At 35.9% G+C, this 24,292-nt stretch overlaps 2 protein-coding genes across 3 annotated transcripts; one reads left to right on the forward strand and one right to left on the reverse strand.

The window, feature by feature from the left end:
- Positions 1-4,747: 4,747 nt before the first annotated feature.
- Positions 4,748-9,651, reverse strand: ATSPO22 (Tetratricopeptide repeat (TPR)-like superfamily protein). 2 transcript variants are annotated; one of them, XM_039033750.2, is made up of 5 exons: positions 8,158-9,651; positions 6,914-7,103; positions 6,767-6,799; positions 6,013-6,631; positions 4,748-5,645 (listed from the first exon to the last, which is right to left on the reverse strand). In XM_039033750.2, the coding sequence occupies exons 1-5, from the start codon at positions 9,501-9,503 to the stop codon at positions 5,557-5,559; spliced, it is 2,277 nt and encodes a 758-aa protein (XP_038889678.1). In that variant the 5' UTR covers positions 9,504-9,651; the 3' UTR covers positions 4,748-5,556. The 2 variants fall into 2 exon arrangements, with proteins under 2 accessions (XP_038889678.1, XP_038889675.1); XM_039033747.2 differs by having other exon boundaries at positions 6,008-6,631.
- Positions 9,652-13,039: 3,388 nt separating this feature from the next.
- On the forward strand, positions 13,040-22,336 carry CXIP1 (CAX interacting protein 1). Its single transcript, XM_039033557.2, has 3 exons — positions 13,040-13,446; positions 20,981-21,250; positions 22,031-22,336. The coding sequence occupies exons 1-3, from the start codon at positions 13,224-13,226 to the stop codon at positions 22,084-22,086; spliced, it is 549 nt and encodes a 182-aa protein (XP_038889485.1). The 5' UTR covers positions 13,040-13,223; the 3' UTR covers positions 22,087-22,336.
- The last annotated feature ends 1,956 nt before the right edge of the window (positions 22,337-24,292 follow it).

Here is a 24,292-nt window from a genome sequence, read left to right on the forward strand (position 1 = left end):
AACAATGGCTAAAATAAGAAATGCACATTAATCAAAGAAACTTGAGTTTCCTTTTTTTGAAACATGTGCAATTAATTATAGGTTGAGGATGAAAAAGTAATTTTAATTAAGAATTCATTTGAATATTTTTTTAAATGAGAGAAAAATTGGACAAAAGTAAAATATAGGGTCTTTATTAAGACCTTGTATATTGCTATCTCAAAGTATGTTTATGCATGTTTAACTAATTATTTAGGCCCCATTTAGTAAATATTTGGGTCCGTTTTGTGACTATTTCATTTTTTTGTTTTTGGTTTTTGAAAATTAAGACTATTTTTCACTCTTTATAATGATTTGCATCTTTTTAAAATACAATGGTTGAATTTTTAACTAAATTTCAAATTCCAAAAATAAGTTTTTAAGGGTTTGTTTCATAGAGAATTTGAAAATAGAAATTTTGAAAATAAGGGATTAAATGAAAACAAGGTTGTATTTCATGTTTTTCATATATGTGTTTGTCAGCAGATTCAGAAATTAGATTATAATTTAAACAAGTATTTAAAATGTATTTGATACTATATATATATCATAAAACTAGATGTAGTTACCCATTAATATATAGTTGACAATAAATTATTATTAATTTATTTATGAATATGATTTATCTTAAAAAAGATTATATAATAATTATTTTATAAGATTATATAATTTATAATACATTACGTAGTACATATATATATATATATATATATATATATATATATACAAATGGATTGAGTCTATAACATGACATATTGTATTTCTAAATATTTTTATATTTGTTTGATAGAGTTTTGCATTTTAAAATTTAAGATTAAAAATCTGAATACAATGAAAATAGAAAAATATTGTTTTTTAGAATATGCACTATTTAAATCACAAAATCCGAAAACAATTTTCAAAAACAGAATCTGGGTTGTCTACCAAACACATATTTTCTAAACTGAGTGAATCTGGAAATATAAAACAAAATTTGGATTCTCTACCATATAGGCCCAAAAAGTTACTTTTTTTTAGTTTTCAAAATTTGGCTTGGTTTTTTAAATCCTTGATTATGAAGGAAGAAATTTGGAAGTTGAAATAATGTCTAAGCTTAATTTTCAAAAATAAAAAATCAAATAGTTACCAACAGGGCCATGATTTTCGGTTTTTAGTTTTTGAAAATTAAGCATACAAACACCCATTTCCCCTTTTGGTTTCTTGTTTTGTTATCTATTTTCTACCAATGTTTTTAAAACCAAATCAAATTTCTATCACTCCTTTGGATTTAGGATTTTTTTTCCTCATTCTCTCTTTTCTCTCGCTCTCTGATCTATAGTAACCAGAGTCTAACCACACATGTACAGTAAGATTGTATTAGTAATAGATGACGATGCAAGCAAAAGATTTAAAAAATACATACATTTTTAAAAGTGGGGCATATGTCATTTTGAGTCTGAAATTTGGGTCGAATTTTGTTCAATTTTGTATTTAATAATTAAATTATTGGCCGAACTTGACTTTCATAAACTATTGGTTTTTTTTCTTTTGTCATTTTTCCTTTGTTAAAATTAGTGGGTGGATTGTTGGAAATTAATAAAGAAAAAAATTGCAACACCTATCTAAATTTTGCTGAAGAAGTTGAAAATTTAGGTAAAAATTGATAAAATCGATCAAGTTTAGAAGTAAAAGTTAATTTTTGCACTAGTTTAATGCTTTTCTTCCTATTAAATTAGCAATTTCATGCTCGATTTGTATGTATTTGGTTTTACATATTAAATTTTTAAAAGTGTTCGTAGTTGGTAACATAAGCATGACTTAATTAATAATTTACTTTGGTCCCTAAACTCAAATGACAAACTCTACTTTGGCCCTCCATCTCATCTTCCTTGACATTCTTGCTAATCTTTGCCAAGACAAAGTTGCTAGAATTTGAATGTGAATGTGGCTTGGTCGAAAGAATGTGACTTGGTTGAAAGAGCGTGACTTGGGCAGGCTTGGGTATATTGTTCAAAACCATGAAAGTTGAGTGATTCCGGGCGACTGTAATTTTACTACGAAGAAGTGGAGATGCGAATGGGTTGGACCACCCAACCACTCGAGATAGAGTCGGATGTACTAGAGGTGATTAAAGATATGTTTTGAATACATTTTCAAGTGTTTAATTTAAAAAATAAATCATTTTTTAACAAAATTGAAATATTTAACAACTCAAAATAGTTTTTCAAGTGTATTATAATCAATTTATATCAAAAGTGTAAAATAAAATTGAATTTTTTGAAAAATAATTTTCCTCACGTCGACCCTATCTTGCTTTGCAAAAAGGGATATTTTTTTTTTTCCAGAAACCCTGTTAATGTTTTTTTTTTTTTGCCACATCCTTAAAAGGGGAGAACAATGAACAATACAATGTGATTTGAACCAACAGGTATGAGAATTTTTTTAGAACTCAAAAAGCAAAGGCCTACCAGCTTAAACCTAAAATGGTCAAAGTATCATAAACTAAGACTTGGTTTTGTTTTTGTAGATGCTAAACAAAAAATGGTGAGCATTTGAGATGTAATTAAATAAATCTGTGGATGAATCAATTAGGCTGGTCGTATCAAATAAGCAATATACTCGAGTACAAAATATACTAAGAGAAAGTTCGGTAGATCTCATTTTAGTAAGTTTTTAAATGTGCAACAAAGAGTGATAAATGCTAATTTTACAATGTGATCTATGGTGTAACTTAATCAAAATATTTGGTGTTGCCAAAAAAAAAAAAAAAAGTTGCTTAGATATGAGTAACAACTCAATGTAGAAAAACTATTCGATAAAGTTGCCATAATGTGATTAAAAAGCTTTTACCATTGGACGTGTGAAAGAAAAGTACCTCCAATTTATATCTAGTTATTAGGAGACATACAAGTTTGTTTTTTTATTTTTTATTTTTTATTTTTTTTTAATTTCAATGTGGGGTATACAAATAAACTATTGATATTTTAGAAATTGCAAAAGATTTTAAAATCGTGATTGGACTCTACTATAATGTTGCTAATGTTGTTGTGGGAGAACACCTACAACTCCGATTGCCACTGGAGGTTTAAAAAAAATCATAATGCAAATAAACATCTCATTAAGGATCTAATAATCTTGCAATGAGTGAGACATTTCTAATTTGAGGAAGAGTTCTAGACAATATAGTACATTGAGATGCAGAATGGTAGTTTTTATTGATTTTTAAGATTGAATCATTTCCATTATCTCTAGGATTGAGTCATTAGTACAAAAATCTTAGAACTATTGACTTCAATGCAAGCAATGATCCAATCACCAAGATTTGGGTTTCTACCATAATTACCTTTTTTACGAGAAACATTCGAGATGAATTTCATTTATAGTATGAGATAACAAAAAGGTAAAAATATTGTGAAGAAATAAGAGAAGGTTGTAATCACAAAAGGAGGGAATGAATTTACACCAAGTGAGAGATGTATACATTAAAAAAGTGAGTAAAATTTGTCTCTCTATCTTCAAAGATGCAATGATTCCATTCATTTCAAATGAACCAAAGGAAAGCTTTAATGATGCATGTGAAGTTCACCTAATTCAAATGAACCAGATGGCTAGTATACAAGTTATTTTAACTTGTTCTAAATCTTCATGGCCGATGGATTTTGATTTGATGTGCTAAGAACTTGTGATTTTGTTTGTAGTTCATATGGGTTTTCAATAATTGGTCTGCCTCAAATTTGTTGTTCCGTAGCCATTTCCGATTTCCCCTCTTTGTTTCACTGATGCGTTTAGGTTGGTACATTTGATGCAATAGCTTGGAGTGGAACTATCTCATCAAGTGATTTTTACAAGGTTGCACATGCTTTTGTTCATAGATGGCTCATTTCTTAGGCCAAATGAAAAAAGATACAATACTTAGTAAACAAAGTTTTTTGGATTTCTACTTGCATCATCACGTGGTAAATTACTGTAACAATCCTTCAGAGCACGTGTGGTAACCCTCAATGCTCGATTTTCACTCATCTCAATACTCATTCTCGTTATCACTCTTCAGGATCAACACTTCTCTTGCTCTCATTACTTATTCTCGATTCTCACCCCATAATAAGAAAGTTAAAATGAGAAAAAAGAAAGTAGAAATAAAACATTATATGTTTTTTCAAATTTTAAATATACAGAATGAGAATCGAGAATGAACAATGAGAGCAAGAGTAGAAACAAAGTGCAAGTGTCAAGTCAACGAGGGCGTGAGCGAGAGCAAATATTGAGATGAGCAAGAGTGAGTAGCAAGAAGTGAGCATTGAGGACCACCATGCGTGCTTCGCGTTGTTATTATGGTAATTTCACCATGTGATAACACAAATAGAAGGTCAAAAAACCTATTTTCATGTGTGCTTCGCATTGTTACTATGGTAATTTCACCATGTGATGACACAAATAGAAGGTCAAAAAATCTATTTTCTAAAAAGTTGACCTTTTGCCATTTAGATCTTTGAGAAGGGGTCATCCGTACAAAATCCCCGAAGGAGTAAATAATGAGAAAGAAAATGAAAAAAAGAAAGCCACCAAACCAAAATCAATAAAGAAAATTAATAAAATGTCATATTACTTTATTCACAAATTCAATCAAGTCAGGTAATAGTCAACTTCATGTAGGGACTTTTTTAGTGAGTTAAGTAATAATAGTCAGTATTATCAAAGTGAGTTTAGCTCAATAATAATTGGTATGACCTTCATCCTTAGAGGTTGGAGGTTCGATCCCTAACCCGCAACATTAAAAAAAATATAACAATCAATATTTATGGAACATTTAAATCTATTTTCTAAACCTTGGGACAAGCTAGCAAACTCCTAAATTGAAGCGAAGAACTCCATGACATACCCACCACCAAAAAAAGTGTATTTTAGCTGTGTTTTCATTTCTCCTTTTCCCCTTCATTGTATATTCTGTAAGTATTCCCATGCCAAAATGAAAAAAACAAGTTGCATAATAAAAGATACTCACAGTCAAATCATTCTGTCTGCATTGAGAACTTGTTCTGGAAGCCATTAACGAACTCCTCCATGCATGAGCTGTAAGTTTCCATTCCTCCAACATGCCTCGCTATTTCCAGCCCCAAATCCATCCATTTCTTTGCCATATCGCTCTGTCCCATCCTCACAGGCACAGATGCCCGGTTCCATGCTGTCATGGCAAGCCATTTCCCCTCTTCCAAAGGATACTCACCTTCCTTCAACCCCACCATTATCCTATAAGCTCGCTGGTATATTTCATACACAGCATCATCATCTGCCTCGCCCTTGTTCATGCTTGTTATGGCGATAAGCTTCCGGAAAACAAGAGCGACGTTTTGATAGTCCGGCGATGGGGAAGAGAGTAGCGTTGATAGACACTCATTGAGTGCGAAGTTGGCTACTTCTTGATTGAATCGAGGGCCTTGCAAAGCATATAGGCCAATCTGAAGAAGATATTTAGAATTGCAAACCTTTGAGCTCGCAAAACTTTTCACCACCAATTGTTGTGAAACTGAATCGTTTAGCCTTCCATGTATATCATAGGCACTAACTGTGTAGATGAAGAAGTTTTCTGCTTCTAGACGATGAATCTCTTCGTTGTTGACTTGCTTCTCTGTGGAAATCAACTTCATAATCTGCATAAATAGAACCGTTGCAATCATAACTGATAGAAAGCAAATTCATAATGCAGCATAAAGAAAAATGAGATTGAAAATCTCACTCAACTAAGTGTAGTTGGGTTGAAGTTATAGGATATTGGTCGGTTGGCTGATCAATTTTCACTGGTATAAAACTGGAAAATAATCAGATGAGTTCAATTTAGATAAATTTTACCGATTTTGACTGGTTTAATTTAAATTGTTCATTGGCGAATTTGAGTCCGCATCAGGTTTCAAATTTTAGTTTCAGCATTGAATCTAGCTACAAAGAAAGCAAACTGACCTACTTACATCCTACATGATATCAACCCAAGAAGAAAAAAAAAAAAAGTTCTTACCTTACCAGCTTTATCTAACAATTCTTTGGCTTGTTTAATTTTGGCGTTTGTCAGTGTGGTCTTTGTCTGTTCTTCAGAAGCTATCATAGCAGTTACAGTCAAAGTTAGTGATCTGAAAACTAAGACATTGTATTCTTCGACTTGCTCTTCATCAGCCAAAGCAGTGTAGAATTTTGAAGCCAACTGCATAAATTCTGAGCATAATTCGAACTTCCTCTCCCTCCCCATTCTTGTTCCAAAGTTCCAACAAGCCACAGCAAACCACTTTTGTTCTCGCTTCCCTACTTCTGCTTCTCCAAAGAAGCAACCAGCCCCAAGTTCAACTGCCCTGTCACAAGCGCGTTTCAGGACTCTGAGGATTTCTGAGTCATCGTTGGGTTCTTGAGTGAGGATGGTAACTAAGGTGCGTAGCACAACCACTTCTCTTGCTGGCATAGATTTTCCTGTGGAATAAAAATCTAATAAGCTCGAAAGAGAGGCAACTGCAACAGGAAAAGCACGGCAAGCAACTGCTTCATGAGCAGAGAGTGAGAGAAAGTCTGGCGTAAAATCAAGGCAGGACATCATGGATTGGATCTGATTGATGGCTGCCGTATTGTCATTCTTTAGAAGATAGATTTTAAACTGCACAAGCAGAGATAACATCAAGTTCAATCAATCATTTAGCAAGGTAAACAAGAAAAATATCATAGGAGATAGATCTAATAATCCTGCACTATATTATTTATAACATGTGTAATAAGGAAGGAGAGCGAGTACCTTCAGGAAAGCACAAGCTATGCTGGGTTCTAGCTGCAGAAAAGAGGAAGAATAGCACTATAAATATCACTCGAGGTCTTGAAAAGTTTTAAGACCCAGATTCTTAGAAATTGATTTACTTCAGCTTCCTTTGATGGTTTATCATACCTTTTCAGCCTCATTGACATATTCTTGAGCTCGATCAAGCTGAGAGAGACCAAGATAACAAAGACATAGAACTCTAAAGCCTTTGGCCCTAAGATTTCTATTTTCAATGTCGTATGGAATGTAAAGCATTGATTTTTCAAATATCTCAGCACTGATCTCGTAACCTTTTGACCGAAAATGATCTGCGGCACTGGAAAAGAAAAAAATAAAAATAAACTATCGAATGGATAAGTACCAACAATTTATATCTAATATCCCGTTTGTACGTATTTATAACATTTCATTCTCTAAACTTCATGTTTATGTTGTTTTAATGTTCCATATTTTCAAACGTTCTATTTTAGCCTTCCAATTTTAATCCCTATAGGCAATTCTTCATTCACCATTCAATGAAAAATTTGATTCTATTTCAATTTATAACACCTAACCTAGTAAATAAATGGACAAAGACGGTTTTACGAAATACTTCATTGAAAAAATGCTAGCATCCAGCGCAAAAAATTAATGCAATGTTTAAATACTGAAACAGAAGGTTTGCAAATTCGAAGACCAAAAGGTGAAGTTTTCAAATATATAAAAAAATGACTAAAAGGTGCAACAAATATAAGAATTTAGGCAAAATAAAAATTAGTTCTTCTATTGTATTTTATCGACATTAGAAATGAACATGACCTTTCATGGTGTCATATTACAATATCCTCTTAAATAGAATCACATTGCATTTGCCTCCTTAAATTTCCCTAGCCTTATGATTTTAAGGTTTCAAATAAAAATGTCTTAGAAATAATAATTTAGTCTCCATATAGTAATTATTTAGTCCTTGTATCTTCAAATTTATAATAATTTAATAAATATTATGATATAATTTAGTCACTGTACTTCCAAATTTATAATAATTTAGTCTATGCTATAAAAAGTCTTAGTCAAAATTATTTATTAATTTATATTAGGTAATTACATAGAGTTTATAATTTATAATCAAATTAGAGTTTATCAAATATACATAGATAAAAGACTACACTAAATCTGAACAATATTTTTCTAAGTATAGTAACTAAATTATAAAGGACTAAAATTCAAGAACTAAAATATTACTTTTATCCTAAGCTTCTCAACCGTAAATTACCCCATCATTCAATAAAAAAGAAGCCACTAGCTAAAGCACAACTGACGGTAAATGAACTCGTTCGTTTATCATATCACAAATTAAATAGAACTAGAAGCAACAGTGTCAATGTACTTACCAATTCCAAAGCAGGGTGTACATGGTTTTTCTTTCCTTTGCAGCAGCCTCTCCACGAAAAAGTGTCAACACCCTCTCATCTGATACCAGCTTCGCCGCAACTCTGGCCCTCACTTCCGAAACCTCGCCCCCATGACCAACTACCTTGTTAGCCACTCGCAGCGCCGCCCCTGCACTGACATGGCAACGCCCCAACAGCCCCATGAACACTCCCATGGCGGTCTCTGCTCCAGCTCCTCCCACCACTTCGAAGTAAGTCTCCACAGCCGAAACCCAAGCGCTCTCTGGTATTCCCTTGTTCTCAATCATCCCTCGCAGCTCCTTCTCGGCCTCCCCATGCCTCCCTAGCCCTAACCAAGCCTTAAGAGCCAAGACCGGCAAGCTTGGATGATTATCCCCACAATCTCCATCTCTCAAAAGCCTCACACACTTAATTACACTATCGAACTCTTCAACCTGCAAATGAACTGCTGAAATGAACCTCAGCGTCTTGGATCGTAGGGCTTTAAACTCAACCATATCCTCTCTAGCTCTTGCCACACGCAGACCTTTCTCGAACAGATCCAAAGCTTCATTCATCAGCTTCAAAGCATCACGGAACGCATGAGTTTCCCCCTTCGATAACTCGATCTTCCCAAACGCTAAGTACTGGTCTCCCAACGCTTTATAGTGATCCGGCAAACCGAACATCAAACCTTTCGCTCGACTAAGAAGCACCATTGCGAGATTCCTGTCAGAGACCTGCCAGGCCGTTTGAGACCTAGCGATATTCAGATCCAATAGAAGCTTCTTGGCGCCGGGATCGACAACCGTAGTGAGATCCATCTTCGAGACGATATCCGAAGCCCTCTCAAAGCAACTAGAGGCGAGTTCGAAATTCTTCAAATCGTGCCATATCAATCCGGTCTTGTAGTAGAACAAAGCAGACTTGACAGCAGGGGAAGGGACTCCAGCGACATCGCCGGCAAGATAGAGGAGGTCCGAGGCAACATGACGGAGATTGGCATGCTCAGTAGAGGATCGGTGGGCGGCGGAGGTGTTAGAGAGGTCGACGCAAGCATTCCAGAGGCGGTAACTGAGCTTCCAGATATGGAGTTTGGTGGAATTAGGGAGGGGAGTGAGTTGAGCAAGATGAGTAAGGGAATAACGAAGGTCGTCGGGAATGGCCGGAGAGAGAGTGTGGTCGGCGGCGGAGACGGAGGAGAAGAGCTCCGCCTTCTTGATTAAGGATTCAATTTGGAGACGAATGGGATTGAAGAGATCGAATCGAAATTGTGAATTTGGTTGTTGTTGGGATTGAGATTGTTGTTGTGGTTGAGAAGGCGAAGGGATTTCTGCGATCCTCATTTGGGGGTTTTGGCGGGAGATTGTGAAATGAAAGGATTTTCTAACAAACCATAATGAACTGCCGTAGTGTATAGCCGTGTAGGTAGTTGTTTACGTTTTTATTTAAACATTTTCTGAATAATCGAATTTTATTGTTCTCAACTTCTTAAATAAATCTTGCAATTTTTACATTAGGTTCAATTTTTCACTAATTTGCTATTTTAATAGAAATTAGTGTACAAATCTTCATAGACTAATTAATTTTAGTACAATGAAATTTTGCAGCCATAATTCATAAATGATTTTTTTTTTTTTTGTACGGATGGCTATTTCACAAACACTTTTATGTTTGATGATCGCCCCCACAGATGTATGAAATCTAACCTTCTGGTTAAGTTAGGGCACACCAATGCATTTATAACCCATCATGTTTGGATGACCATCTCTATTGTAGTCTTGGTCTCTAATGCGATAGTCACCTCTATCGTGATCTTCATTTTTCTCACTCAATATTTATCTCTTCATTTTTCTCACCTAATATTCATGGGGAAAACACAACAAACTATGAGAAAAATGGTGAACATACAACAACTAATATCCCTAGAGATGGTCATTGTGTTAAGCCTACGATGGAGATGGTTATCCCTAATGTAAGGTTAGATTTCATATGTTTGTAGGAGCAAGTCATCAATCATAAATATGTTTGTGAAAAGGTCACCCATACAAAAATTCTTCATAAATTCAAACAAAAAAAATTGTTCTATTTTTCTTCTCTACATTTTTGTCAATTTATATTATACATATGTTTTATAATTAATTGAATGCATATAAGAGGCCTTTTTTATTGTGCTAAAAAAAAGCCTTTTTAACGATGTTTTGAGTGATAACTTTTTAGAAGATAAACTTGTAGCACTTTTTAAAGATTAAAGCTAATATTGCAACACTTAACTATGTTTGACATGTATTTTGACGAATTGGTAAATTTATTAATAAAATTGATATAACTTGGCAAGCTTAGGTCTAAGTTGATTTTGTTTCTCAGAAGTAATTATGTATCTACCTTTTCTAAAATATTTTTTAAATGTTTGAATCTCGTTGGTTAACTTACAAATTTAATCCCTATGATTTGGAGAAAGTTAAAATCTAATGGGTCTATAATTTTATAATCAGAAATAAGATGAAATATAAATATTAAACATAGGTTAAAATATATTTTAAATAGTCTCTCATGTCATTTTTCTTTTTCGTTATACCATTCACAATTCTTGTATGTTCACAAGTCCATCTCATGGAGATATTAGCATCTATTTCACAATGATATATTAATGATTTTGTAATTCCATGTTCGTTTTTTTTCCTTAATTCAATAATATGCATAGTGAAAAATTTGAATCTCTAACCTTGCGGTCAATGATATATACTTTTTGCCAGTTAAGTTATGTTTTATAGTCCATGTTTACTCATTAGATGACAACCAAAATATTTATCTCTCAACTATAACAACGAAAGATGGTTAAACTAAATATATGTCAATGGTTAAAATTGAGGGGTTGAGTTGCTACTCGAACTTACTAATTTTAGCATAACTCAATGGATAAGATATCAACTATCATCTTAAAGATGAATGGTTCTTACTCAATATTTGTTGAACAAAAAAACAAAACTTCTACTCCAAGTAAACAAATAACAAGAAAGTCTACTTATAAGATATTATTTAAATGATATAAATCAACAAAATATATAGAATAAGTATCTGGGATAATTGACCTAATTGAATGTTTAAACCAAATATAGCTTTTATATAAGCGAGCAAGTCTTAACATTAATTGACATGTACTCTTCTCCATGAGGTAGAGGTTTAAATTTCCATATCCCTACTTATTATACTAAAATAAATAAATAACTAACTAAATATAACTCAATTGGTTAAGTCATTATACCATCGACTCAAAAATGATTTGGATCTCTACCTCCACATGTTATCGTTGAACTCAAAGAAAAAAGGTGAAACTGTGTTTGAATATATTCTATCGATTTGTTTAATTTTTATTTGTAACATACTTATAAGAGGTTTATTTATTGAATATTAAATAATAGAAGAATTATAAATATGACCTATGAATTTTTAAGGTTGTATCTATTTCATTAATAATTAATGTACTTAATTAATCTAATAAACTCTTCAACTTTCAAATTTATGTTTACCATGAAGTCCCTACTGATATCCTTTTTTAGTTTAATGCCTGATATATTGGCGACATAATTTGCGAAATTGTGCGGTGGACTAATTTTGAGTTGGTTTAGTCATTTACCTTAATAATTAATGATATATAGTTTAAAGTTTAAAGGATTATTAAAAACCTTTTTAAAAATAAAAGAATTAAAAGATATAAATATTGGTATAAAAATTTATAAACTTAATCATAACTAATCATAATCATAATCGTTATTATCGTCATCGTCAAAGATCCAATTTCATATCCGTATCATTATTTCTCTTTCGCTGTTGTATGAGACCTTCGTTATATCAATGACTAGTGCATAGAGATGGGAACCATCGTGGTTGTCCTTGGTCATGGATTGTTCTCTCTCTACGTTTCTTTTCACTTTATTGGCCAATAAAGATATTGGTTCGATTCCCCATTTTAGCTACAATCAAAACAATCAAACATATGTTCAACCCTAGTATATATTAAGTTATTGAATTCTAACATGTCTAATATCATGCCCATAATTTTTTGTTTTTATATCTACTAGACACTAAAGGTTAAAAATGTCTAATATATGTGTGAACTTTCTATTTGTTAGTGATTTTTAGTTCATATATTTTTTAATTTGTTAATAATCTAGGTGTCATTTGGTAACCATTTAGGTTCTGTTTGGTAACCATTTTGTTTTTGAACTTTAGCTGAGAATTCAACAACTGTACTTAGTAAAGATGCAAATAATTGTAAGAAATGAGGAAGAAATAAATTTAATTTTCAAAAAACAAAAACAAAAAACGAAATAGTTATCAAATGAGATCTTAGTTTTTGGGTTTTTGTTTTTAAAATTAAGTCTATGACACTATTTTCACCTCCAAATTTATTCCTTAGTGATACTTTTTACCAATGGTTTAAAAAACCAAGCCACATTTTTAACACTAGAGAAAAGTAGCTTTTAAAAACTAAAAACTTGTTTTGTTTTTGAACTTTGGTTAAGAATTCAATAATTGTATGCAAGAAAGATACAAATCATGGTAAGAAATGAATAGAAAATAGATTTAATTTTTAAAACTAAAAACAAAAAATGAAATGGTCATCAAATAAGATCTTAGTCATTGTACTTTAATAAGAAACAATTCAGTTTTTGTACTTTATAATTTTGTAATAATTTAATCTTTATCGTGAAAGATATTATAATAAGATTTTTTTTTACACATATAAATCAATAAAGTTTTATAAACTAATAATTATGTAATAAAAATTTATACTAAATTAGTTAATTTTGATGAGATTTTTAATAATATGACTTAATTGTTATAAAATTTAAAATATAAGAATTAGATTCATAAAGATTATATTCAAAATAAGTTTGATTCACATAACTTTTGTCTATGGAAAAAACTCGAGTATATTGGAAGTGTGCGAGAGTCGGGTCCGAGCACGGTATTTTGCACAAGACAGCAACCTCTGTGGCTCTCTGTTTCTACTACCAAAATCCTCAGTAGTTCGAAGAAGAAGAAGAAGAATTCAAACAAAAATGTCGTCTGTTGGCACATTTCAACTACTACTACCTCCATTTCCTTCCTCTTCCTCTTCTTCTTTTACCAATACAACCCTTTCTCTTCGTCCTCTCCCCTTCCCCACTTCGCCTCTGCAGCGCCACGCCCACCTGAATCGTAGTTTGCAACATTCCGATGCAATTTCGCTTCAACAAAGATCGAAATCTGGACGGAATTTCGGATCCTTCCGCTGCTTCTCGGGTAATCTCTTATTTTGCCATTTTCTTCATTTTGTGCTCTGGTTGTTTCTCCTAACTAGGTATCGTAGCTTTTGGGTCTTATTTATTTACATTGATAGCTGTTATCTGATGGAGGTTTGTGATGAAGATGTAGGGTTGACTTTGTGAAATTATGTTTGATTTTCTGAATTGGGTTGGGTTGGAATTGGTTTTTATCGAGAAAGTTGATTGAATTGATTCCTTTTTATGGGGAGGAAATTTCCGGAGATTAAGGGGAAGAGTTCATTTGGTTTACGGATTGTTTCTCGTTAACTTGTACCTTATGAAGGGCCTTTCAACCAAAATGGTTTTATTGTTCCTTAGGCAAGTTACTGGCATTGGATTGGTGTGTTAAGGATTTTTATTTTCTATTGCCATTGAAGCAGGGAATGGTTTTCTTTACTAAGAGGTTTTGGTGGTATTCAACACTTGCTATTTTGTTTCTCTTGGAAGAAAACCTTTTTTTCTGAGGGGTTTTACTTGCCTTTACTTAAGTTGTGCTGATTATGGTCAAAGGAGAGGATTGGAAAGGAAAGGAAATACAGTGGAACCATTCGGTTGGCTCAATTTTGCAAAGTATAAAACTGAAAATAGCCACGTGGTTCAGTCTTGATCCTCTTTTTGCGAATGGGTCTAGTACTTACTTTTGGGAGGATTGGTGGGTAGTCGAGAAGCTCCTTTGTGTGGTGTTCCCTTAGCTTTGTCATTTGTCTGAAATGAGGTTGCATACGATGGCCTCTTTTTATCTTCTCAAGGTTTGCATCCCTCTCTCTCTCTCTCTCTGGGTTTTTGTCATCCTTCTTCTCAAGGTTTCCATCCCTCTCTCTCTCTCTTTGGGTTTTTGTCATCCTTTTACCAATCACGAGACCTTGGAGGTTGTGGGCATTCTCTCCATTCTTTGATATTAGAGGTTTTTGGGGAGAAGGGATGTTAGGGTCTGGAACCCTCTTTCCTTCTAGGAGTTCTCTTGCTGTTCATGTTTCTATTTGCTTTGTCCCCCTTCCCCATCTAGGGAGCCTCAATTTTTTCTTCTATTTGGTAGGTTAAATTTCTAAGAAAGTTATGTTCTTCGCTGGGAAAATCTTGCATGAGATGTGAGAGTGAACTCCCAAGATCATGTCCAACGACATTCTACTTTTCTATTGAAACCGCAATGGTGTGTTCTCTGCAAATGGCGGGACGAGGACCTGGGCCATCTTTTATGGGGTGGTTGTTCACTCACCCTCCTTTTCGTGACAAGAGCAGAGTGTTATGGTAGGCATGTTGTTTTGCTATTTTGTGGGTGTGGCTTAAGAGGAATAGTAGGATCTTTAGGGGGTTGAGAGATCTTTGCAAGAGGTTTAGGAGGTGGTGAGATTTAATGCCCCTTCGTGAGTTTCCACGAATAAATTTTTTTTATAATTATCAATTAGGTCTTATTCTTTTGAATTGGAATCCTTTCTTGTAAGTGGTGGCAGATTCCTCTTTGGCTTTTTTTTTTTTGTAGCCCCTTCTACATTGTTTTGTTTTTCTTAATGAAAGCTTTGTTTCTTATAATTTTTTTAAATTGTCTTAAGACTTCATACTTCCATCATGCATCAAATATATACCCCAACTCTTTAATTTTATTGCTTGATGTGTGAAGTGTCCATGTTATAATGTCATGATGTTTGCGATTGACATTCACTAATATGAATTGTGCACATGGTTGCGGCATATCATTGTTGCTGCTGTAGGATTTGATTCCCAACTGCCCCTTCCGAATCAAATTTCTCGCATAAGAATACTCATTGGACTTCTATCATTCTCTTGCTAGAGATTTTAGAAACATTCTGATAAACTTGGCAAGCTTTCCTTATTTTATTAACAAAGGGGGAGAATTTGAGAGCTCCCCTTCCCTCCCATCAATCCCAAAATGAGATTGTTACACCAAAATCTTTCCTAACTTCTCATGGCCTCAATGACCTTACAAATACTCCTCTCCTCACTTGTGGACCCCCCGCTCTTCTTTTTCTTTCTTTCCTCACATAACTAACAATATTCCTAGGGCCCACATCCTTTCATTACATTTTGTTACATTTGCCTATCTCATTCTCTTTTGCTTACCTCATTCTCTACCCTCTCCTTGGTTTTCCTTCTTCTTTCATATACTTTTGTTACTAGGGGCCTATCATTACCCGCCACCCAACGAGCCACCTTGTCCTTAAGGTGAAAATCAGGGAATTGTTCCTTGATGATGTTTGGAAGCTCCCATGTTGTGTCGGCCACGTCACCATTCTCCCAACGAATTAACACTTCTAACTGCTGGTCCTTGGTGGGAGATGTGCGTAGTCCAAGCAGCTCCGCTGGTTGCATTGTGAAGGACAAGTCAACAGCCAATGTAGGAGGGATCGACACCCTCGGTAGGTTACAACCTGTGGCCTTGTGCAAAACAGATACATGGGAGACAGGGTGGATGCCTGTCTCGGTTGGCAAGGCGATGCGATATGCCGCCTTTCCTATGCAGTCAGTCACTTGGAATGGCCCTACAAACCTTGGTGCGAGCTTAGGATGTTTGTGATTCGATAAGGAAGATTGTCTATAAGGTTTGATTTGGGATACACCCAATCACCAACACTGAACTTCACATCTCATCTCTTAGTATTAGCTGATTTTATCATCCGCCGTTGTGCTTTGTGCAAGGATTCCTTGAGTCTTGCCAACATGGTATCTCAGTCTCTTAACTGAACGTCCACTTCGTTGACTAGGCTAGTGTCGTGAGTGTACGCGAGCACCGGTGGGGGAGAGCAACCATATAGTACCTCAAAAGGGGTAACTTGGGTGGTTGTGTGGAATGATGTATTGTAGCAAAATTCTGCCCAACGTACCCATTTAGCCCACTGTTTGGGGTTGCTCATGGTGAAGCACCTTAAGTAGGTCTCTATTCCTCTGTTGACCACCTCCGTTTGCCCATCCGTCTGTGGATGGTAGGCTGTACTTCGACACAATTGAGTTCCCAGCATGCGAAAGAGTTCTTCCCAAAACAGGCTGGTAAAAATTTTGTCACGGTCAGAAACAATACTTCAGGGGTAGCCATGTAAGCGAACCACTTCCTTGACAAAAATCCCAGCCACCGAACGAGCAGAAAATGGGTGTTTGAGGGTGATGAAATGGGCATATTTGGATAAACGGGCCACGACCACCATGATAGTATCAAACCCCTCAGATTTTGGGAGTCCTTCAATGAAATCCATAGAGATGTCCACCCACACTCGGTTCGGAATAGGCAAAGCTTGTAAGAGGCCGGCGGGAGATAATGTTAAATACTTGGCTTGTTGACATACCCCACATTCGGCCACAAATTGTTGTATTTTTTGCTTCATACCCTTCCAATACACTTCCTTGGACAGTTTTTGATATGTTTTCAAGCTCCCTTGATGACCTCTTGTCGGGCTACTATGGAACTCTTGTAGTAGAAGGGGAATGGTGGGTGAAGTAGCTGGCAATACAATCCGCCCTTTGTAGTATAAAAGCTCCCCCTGTAGGCTATACCCTACTGGTGCCGGCTGATCATTCAACAAGGCCTGCCGGATTCCATTCAACTCATTATCATTGCACACCTATTCAACAAAGACAGCGGTATTTAGTCCCTTCACAACACTGAGCAAACCGAGTTCACACGAGGTAGGCAATCGAGAAAGTGCATCGGCTGTAGAGTTCTCTGTCCCCGGCTTGTATTCGATGCTGAAATCGTATCCCATGAGTTTGGCGATCCATCGTTGGTATTCTCCCGCAATCACCCTTTGCTCTAGCAAAAACTTTAGACTCTTCTGATCCGTGCGGACTATGAAATGCCTTCCTAATAGATAGGGTCTCCATTTCTATATTGCAAACACCATGGCCATCAGTTCCCGTTCATACACTGCCTTGAAGCGGTGGGTAGGAGGTAATGCTTGGCTAAAATATACCAATGATCGTTTATTTTGCATAAGGACAGCCCCCACTCCTACTCCTGAAGCATCTGTCTCCCCAACGAAAGGTTCATTGAAGTTAGGTAGTCCTAGCACCGACACAGACATCATAACTAACTTGAGACGTTGAAAAGCTTCTTCTGCCTCCTTATTCCAACTAAAGTTCCCTTTCTTTAACAACTGGGTCAGCAGCAAAGCAATAGCACCGTAGTTGGCCACAAACTTTCGGTAATAGCCTGTGAGACCAAGAAAGCCCTGTAATTCCTTCACAATCCGTGGGGTAGGCCAAGTGTTCATTGCCTCCAATTTGGTTGGATCAGCTGAGACCCCTTATGCTGAGATATTGTGCCCCAAATACTCGATGCTCGTGGCTCCGAATTGGCACTTCTTCAAGTTTGCTACCAGTTGGTTTTTTACTAGAACTTCCAGGATAGTCGATAAGTGGCCAACATGCTCTTCTAATGTCTTACTATACACCAAGATATCGTCAAAGAATACCAATGCAAAGTGACGAAGGTATGACTTGAGGACATCATTCATGATTGCCTGGAAAGTGGACTGAGCATTCCTCAGACCAAAGGGCATCACCAGAAACTCGTAATGGCCTTCGTGCGTTCTAAATGCTGTTTTATGGACATCGCTTGGCTGTACCCGAATCTGATGGTATCCGGATTTCAAGTCAATTTTTGAAAAAATTGTAGCACCAAACAACTCATCTAACAATTCATCAACAATAGGGATAGGGTACTGATTTGGAATTGTGGCATTGTTCAAGGCTCGGTAATCTACACAGAAACGCCAACTTCCATCCTTTCACTGCCTTTACCATGGATTTCAGCAATATTTGAGATTTAACCAGGCCTCGGTCTCCTTGTAGCTGGACTATCCAATCCCCAACAGTGAACTCCATTGTCGATAATCTGTAGTTAAATGTGATCTGCCCCAAGGTTTCCAACCAAACCACCCCCAAAATGACATCCGCGCTGCCCAAAGGTAAGGGAAGAAAGTCTTGTATTATAGATAAGTCAGAGATAGTTGTGAACACACCTTTACAAACTCCAGCAGCTTGGACCGAACCTCCCGAGCCCAGCACCACATCGTATCCTTCCAAAGGTGATATCGGCAGCTGTAACTCAGTGACTAACTTTGAGGTAATGAAATTGTGAGTCGCCCCCCCATCGATCAGTACAACCACCTCTCGGCCTCCGATAACTCCCCGCACTTTAATTGTTTTAGGTGAACTCAACCCAGCCAACAAATTTAGCGATAAGTTTGCGATTTCCTTCGCGTCCTCTCGCGGTATTCCCTCAGGTTTGTATTCTACTATGTCGGGCTCTTCTCCTTCCTCGGCCAGATCTTCCCCTTCCTGTACAAACGTAAATTGTAGTTCCTTCTTCCTGCAGCGATGGCCGAAGCTGAATTTCTCGTCACATCGAAAATACAGCCCCTTGTCTCTCTTTTCCTTCATTTCTGCGTCTGACAACCTTCGAAACGTACTGCCGACGTTCCCTTTTGCTCCCATTTCCCCCTGGGGGTGATCTTCGTCGACGAGCCCGTTGAGGTTCCTCGGTTCGGATTGAGCGTGATCGTTCGACTACTTGGATTGCCCGACCTGTGATTGCTCGCCCCGCTCGCACTCGACCCACCTTTCACATTCGGGTTATTGTTACTATCCGACCCGACTCCCTTACCCAATCGTCATTGGAGTAATTGGTCTTCTTCAATTAATTGGGCCATCTGCATCTTGGCCTTCAGGCCTTCGAGCTTTAATTTTCTCATCTCGCTTTGGATTTCCTCCTTAAGCCCACACACGAACTTGCTCTCCAAGGCCTTGTCGCCCAACTCCTTCAACCCGGCGGAATAACGTTCGAACTTCCGCCGGTACACCCTCACAATCGTCTCCTGCTGAAGCCTCATTACTCTTGCGTATCGGTCTGCTTCGCTTGCCGGCCGAAACCTTGTCAAGAACAGCTCCTTAAATTGCGACCAACTTCCTACTAGCGACAAATCATCCTTCCATTGATACCAGTCCAAAGCCTCTCCCTTTAAGCATAGTATAGCGACGTCCAACTTGTCTTTCTCCGATAATTGATTCACCACAAAATATCGTTTGACTCTGTGTAACCAGCCGTCGGGGTTCTCATCGTCTTCTCCCTTGAAAATCGGCACCTCCAACTTCCTCAGCCTCATATCAAATAGCGGTATCTCCTTGTTCCCAGGTGCGTGGATCCCTTCTTTACTTTCTTGGTTTTCTGCTCTGGTTGACGATCCTTCCGCTGTCTATTTCCCTTTTTTGGATATGATCCTCTCGGATGATGGTGAGTGTTTCTCTGGGCTATTCATCGCGTTCAACCTTGATAGGACCAGAGCCATCTGAGCGGATATATTCCCCATCCATTCCTTCACCTCCTTTGATTGCAGACTTATCTTCTCCTCGATCTCAATTTGTTTTTTTTCCATAGCTATTATTCGGCTTTCCATTTTTCCCACCATACCTAGGTAACTGCTCTGATACCAGGTGATAAACTTGGCAAGCTTTCCTTATTTTATTAACAAAGGGGGAGAATTCGAGAGCTCTCCTTCCCTCCCATCAATCCCAAAATGAGATTGTTATAATGGCCTTATAAATAATTCGAGAGCTCTCCTTCCCCCCCCCCCCCCCCCCCCCTCTTTTTCTTTCTAACAATATTCCTAGGGCCCACATCCTTTCATTACATTTTGTTACATTTGCCTATCTCATTCTCTACCCTCTCCTTGGTTTTCCTTCTTCTTTCATACCTTTGTTACTAGGGGCCTATCACATTCCTCTTCACACACACGTACATAATTGGAGAATGCTTTCTGATGTAGCCACAACACTGCTGCATTTTATTTATTTCTTGATTTTGGTAGACTGTGAAACACTTTTGAAGTACGCTCTTTTTATTTGGAGTTAAAGTGCCTGTATTTGTTGTAGCTACTGGTTTAACTAGTAACAGTTACTTTGTTAGCCTATTACATATAGTTTGGCCTAATAATTTGTTACTCTAGAATTTAGAAATAACTGGCCAATAAATGGACATCTATTCCAAAAGGTTTTAAGGATGAACATCAACTTATTATTTACTTATTTGTTTTTCTAATTGAAAATTGGAAACCACTTCTTGCATATACTTGTGGCCTTCACCTACATCAAGGGCGCTAGCTCAGGAGACATGGAAAATTAATTATTGAGGCTTAGGTGTTTGCATTTACATTAAAATTACTTTAAGTTTCATATAGCCTGATATACACTGTACCCCACATTTCTAGTAGTTGAAAGCTCTTTCTTTTAGTTTTGGTTATTGTATTGGCTCCTTCTGATGTTGGATGTTTTTACATTTTTTTTGTTATGCCCTTTCTGTATCATTTTATTAGCTCTAGTATGGTTTTTCCATCTAAAAAAGACCATGCATTGGCATTGTACTACTGAAAAAGTACTTGCCAAGTCTCGGTTTGTACAAATTTCATGAAGATAGTTGATTATTTCATAAATGCTGGAATGCTATTTCATCTTTGAAAACATGAAAAGCTGAGCTTGTATGGTCTTTTTACTCTTTTTTATGGCAGCATTGTCTCCGGAGCTAAAAACAACAATTGACAAAGTCATTACGTCGGAGAAAGTAGTTTTGTTTATGAAGGGATCAAAAGACTTCCCACAATGTGGATTCTCCCACACCGTAGTACAAATATTGAAGTCTTTAAATGTGCACTTCGAGACTATAAACATTCTAGAGAACGAACTATTAAGACAAGGACTGAAGGAGTATTCAAGTTGGCCAACCTTTCCCCAGCTGTATATTGATGGAGAGTTCTTTGGTGGTTGTGACATAACAGTTGGTAAGTTTGTGGAATCTTTCTCTCATTATTGATGATACCATGAGGGTATCTTTCTTTTTAATTGGGAACATAAAACGGTAGATATTAGCTGATAATTTTGAAGTTTAAGATATCATACCTTATATTCTTTGAGGGACTTATTAGACACAAAATTGAAAATTTAAGAACCTATTAAACACTTGAAAGTTTAGTGACCACACTTAGAATTTTATATCTTCTATTTTAAACCTTAATCTTTTTCCATAAAAAATCATTTTAGCCATTTTCTATGATTTTTTAATGAACATTTAATCGAAATGTGTCATTGAAACATATATTTTTCTTCTTTTTCCTTTAGCAGGTATTTGTAGTCATATGTATAGGTTAAATGCTAAGTTTTGTTTGTTCATCATAGAAACTTAGCTTTACTTAATTTAATGGGCTTGTCATAAGACTCATTACATATTTAAGTTTGGATAGAACAATGACTAATTGGAAAATCTAAGAATTGAGACTGTATAATTAAACCATGGATTTTTAAGAAAAGATTGAGAACAAAGGGATCTTTTTTTCTCTCTCTCTTTCTTTTTTAATGAAAAGTTTTCTTTTTAAGTTTAGAAGTTCTGTTTGAGTAATGTGATTGCTTAAAGATGTAAGTAGTTGATTTAACTCAAGTTATTTAATTTTTTAAGCTGATTACATCCACCAGATTTTTTTTTGTTTAAAAATAATTATATTAACGTCTTAGAAGAATACAGTATTTAGTTTTTTAGTAAAAATTTTCCATTTTGTTGGTAACAGAAGCATACAAAAGTGGAGAATTGCAAGAAGTGTTGGAGAAGGCCATGTGTTCTTGAAGCCCATTGACAATGCTTCTTGACTTGATTTTTGGTGATGGAAAGATGTATATCAACGTGACATTTATGTTACTCAAGGCTTCATTACAAAAGGGTAAAAAAACAATTACTTGTTTGTTTTAATGTCTACTACTCGAATGGTTAAAGAAAAATAGTATGGTGCGATTGGTTGAACTGTGTATAAATTGGTTCAAACACTTGAAAAAAGTTTAGTGTACCATACGAAAAATAGTATGGTGCGTTTTGAAAATGTTAAATATGTAAGTGTATCATACGAAATTAAAAGTTTAGTGAACACAACATAAAAAAGTTTCAAGGATATTTTAAGTTTGGGAAATTATTTGGAAAATTTGTACGGATGACCCAAAAATTGAGTCCAAAATGTCAAATGACCAATTTTTAAAAAATAATGTTAATTGATCCTCTGTTGACATCATCGTCATACAAAATTACGTAAATTGCCCTTACATCAGCCTCACAAGGTAAATCTCGCTATTGTCTGATTAAATGCTCTTGCTATCGCTCTTGCTCTCACTTGAAATTCCTTGATTTGATGTGATTGCTTGTCAGTATACTGTTGATTTGACAAAATGTCACGACGGAAGTCTCAAATCAAATCAATAATACCTAAATACAATACAATGGTGATTTTTTTAAACTCTAAACTCCATTTCAAAGGTGATTACATCTCTGGTTTTCAACAGTGTTTTGTTGAACGGGGATTTCCAAGACGAGGTTTTCTCAGAAAGGAACAGAACAACTTTTTTAAAAAGGTGAAACATTATTTTGAGTCTGTTTAATAATTTTTGATGTGTTATTTCTGGAAGAGTAGCATTACGAAATTTTGTATTGGGAGAGAGTAAGAAAGAGGAAGAGTAAGAGAGAGAGCGAGATTTTGAGAGAGAGCGAGAGTACACTTCAATTGCTTGTACAACTTAATGATAAATGTTCTCTTGCTTTATAGGATGATAAGAAAGTGTCTATTTATTCGATTTGGAGGTGCTTGTGATGAGAATGAAAGTTCGTATATTGGGGGACAGTTGAAAGGAATCGTTGTGCCCCCTATAGTGAATTATGAAGAACTTAAATCTCGTTGTGCCCCCTATAGTGAATTATGAAGAACTTAAATCTTACATTTACAGGGCTACAAAAATCAGTTCTTCAGAGTTTGATCTTATCCTGATAGTTAAATATAATCTTGAATTTGAATCCCCTCCACAATACATAACGGATGATGATGATCTCCACTTCTTTCTTTTGTGAGAAGAGGTTAATAGACTTCAGATAGCTGTAACGTTGAAATCTAAACAGGACGAAAGGGTTGGAATGGAGTTTGGAGATGTGACTCATAATGATACAATTGTGGACAGATAATACAAGGAATCATATCAGTTTCGTCAGGAAGAGGATGATATTCCATTGTCTACCAACACTGATATTCCACTATCTACCAACACTGTACCATCAATATTCGATTATATGGATTGTGGTCCTTCAGTGGATGTGGATGTGAATGAGCAACCAGCAGGATTGAATGAAATGGATCCTGATCATGGAGATGTGCATCGTTCTACAGCAACTTCAGTGGTTCCACCATCTGTGTCTTCAAGTCATAGGGCAGAGTTGATTATGCCTGGCACCTCTTCATCTGGGACAGAGGACGTTGAAGTTGGTCAACTATTTTTGAGCAAAAAGGACTTGAAAATGAGATTGTCTATTCTGTCCATCAACAAAATTTTTGAATTTAAGGTCAGGAAATCAACCAAATCTCTGTTCACTGTCAAATGCATTGGGGAGACATGTAAGTGGAGCCTTCGTGCAGTCAAAATGGAAGGGTCTGATATATTCAAGATCACAAAGTACTGTAGTTCGCACACATGTTCCATAGGAATTTTGAATCACGACCATAGACAAGTAACTGCTACGGTTGTTGGTCAACTCATCAAAGATAAGTTCACAAGCATATGACGTGTTTATAAACCTTGTCATATCGTTGAGGATATGAGGAGAGATTATGACGTGAACATAAGTTATGATAAAGCGTGGCGTGCAAGGGAAGCTGCGTATGATCTCACTAGAGGTATTCCAGAATACTCATACTCCATACTACATGTCTATGGAGAAGCACTAAAAATAGAGAATCCGGGTATAGTCTTTGAGATCGAACTTGAAGATGAGGTGCATTCAAGTATATGTTTATGGCATT

The sequence above is a fragment of the Benincasa hispida genome, chromosome 6 (genome assembly GCF_027475165.1).
Source record: "Benincasa hispida cultivar pf3 chromosome 6, pf3_genome.v1.1, whole genome shotgun sequence".
NCBI lineage: Eukaryota > Viridiplantae > Streptophyta > Magnoliopsida > Cucurbitales > Cucurbitaceae > Benincasa > Benincasa hispida.

What these genes read in the sequence shown, in the direction of transcription:
- CXIP1 (XM_039033557.2), top strand. Translation starts at nt 13,224, where the DNA reads ATGTCGTCTGTTGGCACATTTCAACTACTACTACCTCCATTTCCTTCC. An exon ending in ATCCTTCCGCTGCTTCTCGG is followed by an intron (nt 13,447 to 20,980) that starts GTAATCTCTTAT and finishes TTTTTATGGCAG; the next exon opens with CATTGTCTCCGGAGCTAAAA. An exon ending in TGGTTGTGACATAACAGTTG is followed by an intron (nt 21,251 to 22,030) that starts GTAAGTTTGTGG and finishes TGTTGGTAACAG; the next exon opens with AAGCATACAAAAGTGGAGAA.
- ATSPO22 (XM_039033747.2), bottom strand. Translation starts at nt 9,503, where the DNA reads ATGAGGATCGCAGAAATCCCTTCGCCTTCTCAACCACAACAACAATCT. An exon ending in TACACCCTGCTTTGGAATTG is followed by an intron (nt 7,104 to 8,157) that starts GTAAGTACATTG and finishes TTTCTTTTCCAG; the next exon opens with TGCCGCAGATCATTTTCGGT. An exon ending in ATGTCAATGAGGCTGAAAAG is followed by an intron (nt 6,800 to 6,913) that starts GTATGATAAACC and finishes TCTTTTCTGCAG; the next exon opens with CTAGAACCCAGCATAGCTTG.